The sequence below is a fragment of the Ceratosolen solmsi genome, unplaced genomic scaffold (assembly GCF_000503995.2).
Source record: "Ceratosolen solmsi marchali unplaced genomic scaffold, CerSol_1.0 scaffold10, whole genome shotgun sequence".
Classification (NCBI taxonomy): domain Eukaryota; kingdom Metazoa; phylum Arthropoda; class Insecta; order Hymenoptera; family Agaonidae; genus Ceratosolen; species Ceratosolen solmsi.
The window spans coordinates 1,633,563-1,646,839 of record NW_011948412.1 but is presented as its reverse complement, the minus strand read 5'-3'; the positions used below and the strand labels follow the sequence as shown (position 1 = coordinate 1,646,839).

The window sequence follows — 13,277 nt, the reverse complement described above, 5'->3', positions numbered from 1 at the left end:
TACAAAGTAATTAAGAAATAAATTAGGGGGACGATTAATAATATTCAAAAACATCAAAGAATTTAGTGAGTTGAGAACGACATTATAAATCGGCGAATAGTTCATAATAAATAATAAATAAAAGCTTTATCACAATCAACGCTCTCGTAAATAACGTGTCACCGGGAAATTAAGGGCCTCGAGAAACGTACCTGCTCGTAAAATCTAAGTTGCGAGATTGGGTCTTCCGACGTGTTCTCACAGAAGTCTTTGAATAGAAGGTAACCTGTAAGAAAAAAGGCCAGAGTTAATGGATCGATATACCGACCGCCGTTTTTGAGAAATACTTGAAGCTAAGATAGGATAGAAGACAGCGAATTAAGCATCCGTAGTAAGGATCTGTAATTTAACAGAAATATTTTCTTTTCAATTTTTGTTGATTTTCGAAACAATTTTTCAGAGGAAAAGCCTTTTTTATTAAAATGTCGTTTTCATGTTCCAACATGAAAATAATCTAGATGCGCAATGTTTTTAAAATTTACTAAAATTATACATATGGATACTGCTGAATATGTACTAATGGAAATAAATGCATTATATAATTGTGAATGTGTTAATTGATCATGTAACAAAATAATATATTCATATTTAGTACATATTTAATTTCACTTTAATTTGAATTGAACAACATACCATTTATTGATTATCCGAATGAACCTATTACATTTAAAAGTTTTATTAAATGAATGACAATCTTCTATAAAATTAGAAAATAATATATGTATCCCTACTGTTTATATAAAGTTCAATGTAATAATGCAATAATATAATTGAATAATATAATATATTGTAAACTGAGTAGTGTAACACAAATGTATATCGTTTTTAATGCATTGATAATTAGATGATAATTTATTATTAATTTAGTCATTAATATATTCCGTTATAGTCCATATCGTTTATAAATTATTATATTTAAAAAAAAAAAAACTCTTAGATATTTTAGAATTGCAGTAAATTTTATTATACATATTTGTGATTAATTTACGAATTTGAAATTAGATATAATGAAATATTAATATCTATATTAATCATGTAACTAAATGTAATGAAACAATTGATTTTATTAATATGATTTCCATAATTACTATTAAATTTATTTATTGATATTTTACCAAGGCAAATCTGATTTTACCAATGTTTTTAACATAATTCTATAATGATAGAATAAATTCGTACTATTTTTTTTTTTTTTTTAACAATTATAGAAGAAAATAAAAAATAAAATATAAATGTCAATTTATAATATATATTTAAAATACAGAATGTGAAAAAACTGAATATATGGACTCTAAATGAGAGATAGAATTGAAAAGATTAATATAAACGGAAATTATTTTTTATGAGTTAAAGAAATAAATAGTTTGTTAGCACCCAATCATCAATGAATTCGGAAATAATAAAAGATTAGTTTCAATAAAAATAACAAGAATACTTATATAATATATATCTGAACTGTTTTTAAGTAGAGGTATTATTTCTTATAGGCTTTGGTGATATTAATGAAAACAAAAATATTTATGCCTATGGTTAATGTTTTCACTATTACGGTAATCCGAATAGAAGTGATAGTCAATACTATTACAGAACTAAATTTATTATGAATGCCAATTATTAGTAGGAGTAATTTCTATAAGATAAATATCAAATAAATTTACTGAATTTGGAATTAGGAAGTATTAAAGAGAATAATATTGAGTTAATTCTACACTTTTATGAATTGAAATAAATTATCGCTATAAAACCAATATAAAATGAAAGAAAAGTAAAGTTAGATGGATTATAGTTGAAATTTTTCAACTTACCCAGCATTTGATTAAATATTTTGTCGAAGTTCACCTCGTTGTTCTTCTCAAGGTACTTGTGCATAACGCTTCGAACACTAGAAGTACAAAACAGAATAGAACTGGTTATAAATCTTCAAATAAAGGTGAAAATGTTTGAGTGGGAAGGTGTAACTGCCTACCGTTATTAGAAACCCTAATATTATTTTATTCTTCATAAAATCTGAGCAAACGAATAGATATCGAGGCGGCCATTCATTAAATTGGCTTATTATGAAAGCGGTACAGATTTTTCCTACGATTTTTTTTTGTACACGTAATCGCTTATGGCTCATATTTTATGTGTAATATCATTACCGTTTTAGTTAATTTAGAATGCTTTTAAAAATAATAGCTTCTATTGCTGAATACAAATAATTTTTTATTCATAATTAATAATTTGAAAATTTGTATTTTGAGTACCCAAAATAGTCTATAAATGATAGACAAGCTATCATTCTCTAGTTTACTAAAAATATTATCATACGTTCGGAAATCAAATTGCTGCAGTTATTTTCAACATTTGTACAGAATGCAGATTCCAAGAATGAACCAGTATTTTCGTAATATAAGCTTTAAGCTGTAATCATTATCACATTATAATATTCTAATAAAACATACAATTTGGTAAATTGTAATCCAAATACAATAATAATACATAATAATACATTACATTATTCAATATATAATCAGTTTATGTTGTGAAATAGTCAGATACTTTGATACATATAAACTATTACCAAAAATAGTTAATTTTTTTATTACAAAAAATAATGTATATCCGACGCATGTTTTCAAAATAATTTAAAAATAAATATCTTCTAATACACATACTCTTATAATTACTTTTAATAAAAATGCATATGCCAAAAAAAAAAAGTGTGAAAATTGTACAATTTATTAAAAGCGAATCAATTTTATATTCGATGATTAAAAATTCCTATTTATCTAATAAATATTTTGCATTAAAATCCCATACAAGCGATTTTGCTAATATAGAAAATGTATTTTCACTAAAAAGTGTACAGCCGATTGTAAATAAAATGCAGATATTTTCAATTTAAAATATTTTTAAATATATTATTAGTGTACAGATGTGGCTTGCAGTGTACGGTACATGAATAAATATTATATCTATATTATGTATATATAAAATAATATATTTTTATAAATAATCTTCCTCTTTTTAGTTTTATTGAAATTTTTTATAAATCAAGTAAGAAATTATAGAATATAGGTAATACAAATTTGAATAATTAAATTAAAATTAATTTCAACGGATAAAATATGATTTACTATAACAAAAGTACTTTCTATCCATTGAGAAACTTTTGATCTGTTGTTATGCAAAACTACGAAAAGAAGTTTTGTATTTATTTTGTATTCATAGAGTTTTCTAGGTCTGAAGTGGATAGCTTTTACAATAACTTAGATAATTCATAAAATATACGAGACATTTACTAATTTTACCAAAAGCAAAAATTAGATAGATAGCAAATAGATTTTTACAGTTTGATCAATTTAATAAAATTAATTGTTATCAAAATTTGATGAAGCACAAGTGCATCTATCGGAGTATACTTTTAAAAAATTAACTTCATTATATAAAATATGTTATATTCAATTTTCCAATTTTAAATCAAATCTTTCTAAAACATTTTGTATACAAATGCAAATATACATTTTTAATAAATGCAATAAACTATGTGTACATAAAAATACTTTTTAATTATTGTAGTAACACTATGCTACAACAATCAAATTTTTTTAATCTGTTTTTTAAAGTTTTATATTTATTGATGATGTTTTTATTTTCCGTTTAAACGTATATAAATTCTACTAAAATTTTAAAACATGAACTAATTAAAAAATAATAAGAAAATGATGTATTATCTATAACTTGTAAATTGTAAAATGGAAAAACAATAGGTGTAGTAAAATTTGTCAAAATAATAAATTCAAATGCACTACTATTGATTGATAGTTCATTAGTATCTCTATTACATAAAAATTCATGAATTTACTTTTTTCTAAAGAAGCTATCCTAAAGTAGAATAAACGAGCAAGAAAAAGGAGGGGAATAATAAGAAATAAAATTTATTGTTTAAGGTATGTACATTGGAAGCTAAGTAAAGATGAATAAATAGACGTCTATTACTTTCACGTTACACATAAAAAATAGAGCAATATAACCATTTATACATACTATAAATATATTAGGAAAATTTAGTAATAATATTGACTTGATAAATTAGTTTAATAAATGAATATATTATTTATTGCCACAAGTCAAAAATTAAAAAAATTGGTTTTATACAATATTAATCATTATTATTATTATATTATTTTTTAACTGTAAATATAATTATCGTTATACTTTTATAATAAGTTATATATACGATGAAGTAAATTATTATTTATTTTTATTAAAATAAATGTTTTTAATTTGAATCATTTTTCATAAATAATACTAATACTCACATTACTAATTTACAAAAAAGTTTTTATAACATTTTCAATATTTCAAAATATAAAATTAGAAAAAAGTAACAGGCAGATATTATAAATATAACCTTTCTAATCTATATTCTTTAAATTTATAATTATATAAGTTAATTTATATGTTAAATTGTAAAATATATATATAGGAACATTATTATTTTATAAATAAAATATAATCCAGCTACTTGGAAAAATATATATTGATTCTTCAACATTTTATTTTATGAGCCTTTTATTGAAATTTATATTTATGTGATATTTGAAAAAGTATGATAATTAAAAGAACGAAAAAATCTTCAAATTGAAATAATTTCAGGAGCATAGTCCTATTAAGAATATTTCTAGATACAATATACATTTTTAGATGAAATATAATAAAATTAAAATTAATAGTAATTTTATATAATCCTCGTTTAAATCAATCTAATTTAAAATTAAATCGTTATTTATTTATTTCAAATAGGAATTTAAATCAATTTAAGAAAATATTAGTTTCGAAAATAAGTGTTCACCTGTAATCGTATACCTATAATGAGTATTAAATGAATTCAATTAATAATTCGATAATTCTATCATGATCCGTGAAATTTTTGGTTTCAATTATTTTCTGTACAAAAATTAATTTATATTTGTTTATCAATTTAGAATAAAATATCTTATTCTTTTCGTTTTGAATCGCTTAAAATGTAAAAATATGTTATTATACTAACGATTATAAATACAGAGTTGAATGACACTGTAAGAAAGTCTCGATTTATTATTACGAAATATATGTTTTGTAAAATTAGGTTTTACAGTACTTGATTTTAATACATATATATATCTAAAGAGATTTTATTTCGAGTCATTATTCTATTCATTAAAACTTTTTAAAAGACATTAACATTAAAAACTTTAGACATTAGATTTTTATACAGCCGTGGTAAAATAATACTTTAAATTAAATATATATTATAAATTTTATTACAAAATAATAAATCTTTTAAAACAAAATTTGTTATTTTCTTTTATTAATGTTTCATGTATTTTTTAAATTATTTTTTAAAAGAATATAATTAATATTATTTAGCTAATAATGATATAATGTTTTAACACATTGAATTGATCGTAATAAGTATTTAAAATAAAAATAAATATACTTTTTAAAATTTAATATTTAAAATTTATGTAATAACTTAAAACGAATATAATTAATTGTCTATATTTTTTTAATTATAAAAGTATTATTACTATCAATTTGTATTACAATGATTAATATTAGTTTAGTTATAAGAAATCTTAGTTGTAATCGCCTTTTCACAATACCGTTATTATAAAAATAGCGTGTTTACAATATTACATCTTTGTTCAGAAGTATAATGATTTGTATTCATGGCTATTATAAAAGTATCTGCACATTATATAATTTTATTTGAAGGGCTCAATAACACTAACGTAAGCCTTTAAATGTCCTTAATTATTTCTGTATTGAAATAATATGATGAATCTAATAATGAAGCATCTGTAATAAAAAATAGTTGATAATTAAAGATAAAAATATTTTAATAACATTACGGGGGATCTCACTGTGAACAAAAAAAAAGAAGAAGAATACTTTCATCTATTTATAATTTAATTAATAAATCTGTAGTTTTTAAAAATGATTTTACACGTTTTTTATCACGAAAATTCAAAATTTTTTTTACATAAGTCTTCATAAAGTTAATTATTCTCTATAATTACGTTACATCTATAATACACACGTGTGCAACGTTAGATTTGCATTCGATGCAAATCGAAGTGCAACGTTGCATTCGATATTACAATTTACAAATTATAACAATATTTTCTCTTTGAAACGTATGTTATGTACGCATAACTGTTCTATTCAATTTACATAAACGTTTACCGTCCTAAATTTTTCATTAATTTCATTTTAAGTCACTCGCGTATTGTTTGTTCTTTTCCATTCCCATTTATCCTTCCGCAGAGATATATGCGCCCCGCTACTTTTGGACTATCTGTCTGTCTCTTTGTCGTTTCATAATATACGATATTGGGCTGAAAGTACGAGGGTTTTTTCGTATCCATCTGCTGAGCAAATATTGGACCCGTCTTTACAAGGATGAGTCCAAAGGATAACATAGCATCTCTTGATCTTTCGAACTCACGTAGTACGTTAATAAAAGAAATTTAAAAATTAGATGTTCTAAGCAAGCAATGTAATGCGATTGTGATAAATAGTTTTTTTTTTTTTTTTTTTTTTTACAAAACTGTTGAAATCGGTGAGGCCTTTAATGTGTCTCATTGTAAAGTGATTTGATTGAATTTTATATGTTCAGATTCGTTTATTCGGTAAAACAACAAAATTTTTATCAATTTATGTAGATGAATTATAAAACCTAATCTGAAAAATCTATTAACCAAGTATTTTGTCTTATTGTAATTACACGACAGAATCTAAAAATAAGATTTTTATTGAATATGTATGTTGAATAAAATTGTTTATTCATAAACAGAATAATTCATCTTATCTCTTTAGTATTCCAACATAAATACACAAATGCATTTAAAATGATCTTTTAACAATGTAAATTTATTGTTTGTTATATATAAATGCTATTATTTATAATTAAAAATTACTCGTCGATAATTTTAAGATTTAATATTTATATTACCTATTTTCATAACCTCCCAGTTATAGCAATTTTCATTATTTTAAAAAATATCTAGTTCATTTTAGCATATACTTATATATTATATTTCATGTCATAAAAATCACATTTGAACTACTTTGTACTAGCGTGAAATAAGTTTCTACTAATCATCAAAGCTTTATAATAAAAATTGTTGCATGAACCTATCAAAATCTACGATTTATTTCCCTATTGTTCATATAATAAAACTCAATCGTACAATAAAAAATATTAATAATCATTATTATTCGAGATTAAATTTAGTTTGAATAATTATTGATTAATAGAGTAGTGTCTGGGATCAGACTAAAAGCCTCCTTAGACGTTGTGTGGAGGTGTTGCTGGCAAGTGGAAGGGGCAATGCAATTATTCAATACTACATGCAATGTTACTTGTCTTTCCTTTATTGAAAATACAATAATATAATAAATAGTGAATGATTATAAAGTGTATGAATGAAGGTGTGAGTGAATAATTTGGGGAAGTTTCTTCAATCGTGTTACGTGCTGAGGAGAGCGTCTGTACTCTCCGTGATGTGAGGAATGACTCCTTCCCTGCCGAGAAGTGCCGTTATAATAGTCGCTGTCGTACCGAAGCCGGCTAAGTGAGACCCGGTCGCTGCTGCTTTAGTGTTGGTGCGTAAGAGCCACCGCTTGTCGTACCCGAAGCTTTCTATAGGGGGACCGTTTTGCTGCTGCCTTAATCGTAGTGTGATCCGTTAATATATGTAGTATGATTTCGATCATTTCACTCTCAATTATGTTAGCACTAGCGCTTTATTAGTTTAAGTTTGGTTAACGGATTCTGACAATGTGGATTGTTATATTGCTTACTGTTTGAGTATTACGTACGTGCATCGCTACAGCGAGACCGTCGTGTTGTCTGCGTAATTGTTACTAGATTGTTAATAGAATGAGACAAAAACTGAGCGCTGCGCGGCAAACGCAGCCCTTAAATATTCTCGTGGTAGTTTTTATACGCCGGTAGCGATCCGGTGTCTGTTGCTATGCCGATATTTGTCGTGACGTCAATAGGACATAGCCTTGGAAAAGGTTCTTTGCTATTATTTTTCGGAATTATAGTCGTATATTCGAGTTTTCGGCGTAGAAAAATTTCTCGAATTCCATGGCTTGTGTTTATAAACAAACTGTCCGGGCGCTCATGCCTCTTCCACTTTTCTATTCCACTTTCAACTGTTTCAATCCTTAACAAGTTATACTTTATTCAATGTTCAAATATTGTATCAATTTTCATTGAAATATTTAGTATTTTTAAATTGACTGCTTATTATATTTAGTAGCTATGGATCATTTCCGGTGTTTACACTTTATGGAAATTTGCCACGATTTTGTTGCATAATAAACCTGAAGTTGTAATTAGAATTTATAGATATTAAAAGCTAAATTTTTTGTGAAATAAATATCTTATTAATATTGTAAAATAGTATTCGAGTATATATATACGAGTAATTAAATATTATATTTAATTAAAAAATTTTTAATTCAATATATTCTTAACATTAATATAAATTAAAAAAAAAATATATATATATATATATAAATATTTTTATTAATAGTGCGTGTAAACAATTATACATAACATTACGGTATTAATAAATTGATGCAATATGTATGTAAAATCAAAACAGATATATATGTATATATATATATATATATATATATATATAATATACTATCATTCATTCTATCTATATTATACTTATTGCTTTGATAATGTTATTCAATTAATGTAACGAATACGTTTTTGAAAAACTACTGCTTTTATAAACAATTAGATATTATTTTATTTGAAGCCATTAGTTTTTTAGAGAATATTGGATACTAATTGCAAATTATTGAAAGATTCTTTAGAAAATATTGAAGCAGTAGATTTTTTTATATTAATTACTAGTGATTGTTTTTTAATGATACGCTATACTCAAGCTATTAAACTTTTATTGGTTATTAAACTAATTGTAATACATTGATAAAGTTATGCAAATGAGTGATTATGGGTACACGAATTTCCGTTTCATCAGTTTAACAGAGGCGAAGAAAAAATAATAAAATTTTGTATATTTTTGTATAAAACATTTTTACAAACAATATACGTTTCTAAAAACAGATTATAAAGTAAAAGTTGAAGTAGACAAAGTTTGTTGAAGATAATATATATTATGATGCGCTAAATGATCGAATAGAAATATAAAATTAAAAGAGAATACGATGATCTCCATGTAATTTAATATATATTCTAATTTTTTACAATATTTCTACGAGTCTGTTTATACATTTTATTATTAAATACAAAAATGAAAATTTATTTGTATTATTTCTTTGTATGTGTAAGTTTTTAAAGCTACCTCAATTTGTATGTACTATATTTAATATATTCTATACCTACTGTATTTAATAATGATTTATACACTTTTTGTGAGCGAATGCCCCTATCAGTAGCTTAAATCATATCAATATCTGTTGTCGATGTTCACTTTATCATGGGAGGATTTAGATAGGTGCACGCGCCAACGTACGTCAGCTACCCCAAAAACCTGCAATCGACTCTTTCTCTCTCTCTCTCTCTCTCTCTCTCTCTCTCTCTCTCTCTCTCTCTATCTCTCTCTCTCTCTCTGTCTACCTCTATTGTTGTACCTCGACTGAATACTAATGTACGCATATATTATGTTTTTTATATATTATTATTTTAGCGCAACACAACGCTGTAGCGACAAGGAGAAGATCGTACAACATTGGAGCACAAGTGTTTATATCTTTCTTTTGTACCGATTATCGGGAGAGGTAGAAAATAAAAGACAATCGGTCAAGCATTGCATTTTTGTAATTTTGTGATTGAATGGAGATCTAAAATCTAAAACAAAGGTTGCTCCAGATATATAATTTCACTACTATCTTCCTTTCTCCTTCGGGAATACACACTATAATAGTTTGGCTGATTTATGGGTATATAAGCGTATATAGGCTATCGTGTTTGTACACCTTATTTGTCATCTACTGCAATTATTTGCTATTTGTCCGAGTAACACAATAAGGCTGACTGTATTTCTTTTTCTTTTCAAAATATGATGGAACACTACACTGATTTATAGATTTTATACTAATAAGTTGTCACAAAGAACGATAAAAAACATTATATGAATAAATGTGAATGTATAAATGTATTTTGGTAATTTGGATTATTTTTACTATAAATTTATGTACGCTTGTTGCATTTTAAATATATATTTTGTAGTATTAGAGGAAATCAATTTTCTTATATTTTTTGCAGTGAAAAAGAATCTAAATTTATTATATAAAACATTAGTATCAAATCTATTTCCGGCATATTGTCCATATCATTGATATATAGAAAATTAATACTACAACTAAAATCAAATGTATCTTGCTTTTCATTTACATTCTTTAACAATTACTTTTTCATAACTTTCGGTGAGTGAAATTGTGATTTAAAATATGGTTAATTAAATGATAAATAAAAGATTGTTTATTATGTTATAAATAATGAATTTATAATTTGATATGAAATACTATATTGTTATGTTTTAATAATTTTTTTTTGTAAAATAAAGATTTGAAAATTGTACAATTGTATAACAAAATTAAAATTAATGTACAATAATAGTTAAGTCTGTACAAGTAATTTATGAAAAAATTAATATTTCCATACAATGATTTTAAGCTAAAAAATCAAATACAATTGTTTATTATATTACAATATATTATTTATCCAAATAGAAATGTATTCGGATTAATTCAATTTTTTAAAAATTAATTATAAACTGTTTCCCAATGTATTAGAAAATTAATTTTAAAAAGTACTATGTTGTATTGTAACCGCCTTTGAAAAGAAGTAATTATTAGATTTTGGTGGATTTTACTTGAGTTTTATTAGTAAAAACTTCTATAAATTAAAAGTGAATTTCTCAAAATAAATTTTTAATAAAATATTTTTTATAAAATTGACATAATTCATTTGAAGTATAAATTCAGATTTTAATAAAACAATAATTTAATAACTAGTTAATAATTATTCTGAATTATGTATTCAAAAAGCATATTACTAATGTAATAATTTATCCTAATGGACTATTAATTTAATCAATGTAATTTTATTGATTGCATTAAGATTATACATTGTCGACGAATAATTTCTTGTTTTAAATCCGATTATTAAGTTTTATTATTTATATAATTTAATGAGAATTATCTGAAAAATAATGATTGAACAAATTCTAAAAAATAATTTAAATATTATTTAAGTTCAAAAAGACTTATAAATTCTAATATATTAATATTTTAGAATAATATTTATTTAATTAAATTCTATTATATACTATATGCCAAAAGCTAATTTTTAAAATATTTTTATATGAATAAAAATTTATATAATGTAATTATTACATCAATAAATCTACAATATATATAAATTTATCAATTAATTAAATTCTTTATCAAATTTAGATCTATGTTGTTATTAAAAATAAAGGATAAATTAAAATTGTAAACAGAAAACAAAGTCTAATTTTTAAATGTATTTTATTAAGGTTGCAATGATTTTTTATAACAATATTTTTTAAATAACTTTCCCTTAGAATTTGATTCCCTTGAATATGAATACTTGAAAAGCTTATTCATGTGTTTAAAAAACATTTGAAATGTAATAAAGTCTTAGAATAAAATTATTTGCTAAAATTAGTAATTATTATGTTAAAAAATAAATTTCAGTATAGTGCAAAAAAAGATATTTATTTATTATTTTTAGAGAATGAATGATAATATTTGTAATTTAATTCATACTCTCGCAAATATCAGTTAATATATCACTCAAAAAATTAGCTATAAATAAATTATGTTAACGCAAAAATGGTAGAGGCGAATGAATAAGTGCATAAAAACTGTGTTTAGAGAAATAGGAAACGATAAAAAAATTTACTTTGAAATTAATTTAATATTTTTAGTAAATGTATATTAGATTAGAAAACATGTGAAACCATTAAAATAAAAATAAAATGTAACTATTATTTAAAATTTTTTTCGTTATAAAACATATTTACAGAAATTAATCCAATTTCAAAATTTAACAATATTCTCATATTCTGAAATAGGAAAAACATTTAAAGGAGTAAAAAAATTAAAATCACTAATTCACCTTCTATAAGTTGAAAATATTCAATTATACTTATATTCTCGAGATCATTTAATAGTTAATAATATAATGAACTGATGAGTTGATATGAACATAATGCCATATAAATGATCAAAACATATTATCATATTATTTATTAAGGGTTCAGGAATTAAATGATGTAAAATAGTATATGCAATAAGAACATAAATTTGTAAAAAAAGCCAAATATTAGATGCAAATTGAATAGAATGTTGAAATTTTCAGTCGATTCTTTTCCAGTTAAGTTTGATAGCTTCCGTTGCATTTATTATTATCAGACACTTACAATCAGTTACCCAACATGCATATTTTCAAGACCTTAAAGAATTTCGATCTTTTTCTACAACGATGAAATAGTTTGATAAATTTAAATATTTAATACTTTACTTTAGTTTACTTTAGTTTACTTAAAAACTATGTATATTTTACGTCTTGTTATTGAAGATTGATTGAAAAATTAAAATTTATATTTAGCAAAGGTTCAGTATTCATATAATAAAAATTTCTTATATTTTATAATTTTGTGAATTCTGACGTTAATATTTAGGTAATTTAATGAAGCAAATGTTTAAATTGAAAATTCATTTTCAAGCATTCATATAATTTTAATTTAACATACAACTTTTATTTATTACTTTCTATTTAACTATTGATTAATTAGAAAACATCTCTTATCTTATAGATAAAATTACCAGAGAGCCACGGTTAATGTACTACCGATTTACTATATTAAATATTAATACAGGTGAAATTAGTTTACATTTACTTGTATTTGTTTATTCCTATGAATGTAGCTATTTTATAGTGGGAGTTGATGTTGAAGACAACAAATTGGATATTGGGAATAAACAGAATACATTTTAGTAAGCGAATAGGCGTGTTATTCTTAACGAAAAGGGTCCAGAGTTTTAAAACAAAAATTAAAAGAACACTAAATTTATAAACACGAATAAAGGCATTTTAACCGGCAACATCAAATTCGCTTTCAAAATCTTAAGTATTCTAATCGCCATTTAAAGTTTCGATAATAAAAAGAAAACTAATTACATTAACC

At 23.5% G+C, this 13,277-nt stretch overlaps 1 protein-coding gene across 1 annotated transcript in view; it reads right to left on the bottom strand.

Moving 5' to 3' along the window:
• Positions 1 to 13,277, bottom strand: part of Gprk1 (G protein-coupled receptor kinase 1) — an 88,871-nt gene that overhangs the window by 18,736 nt on the left and 56,858 nt on the right. Inside the window, exons 2-3 of the mRNA XM_011501846.1 lie at positions 1,845 to 1,921; positions 192 to 265 (exon numbers count right to left, since the gene is read on the bottom strand). Coding sequence (XP_011500148.1) covers positions 192 to 265; positions 1,845 to 1,921 — 151 coding nt within the window. The remainder of the gene's footprint in view (positions 1 to 191; positions 266 to 1,844; positions 1,922 to 13,277) is intronic.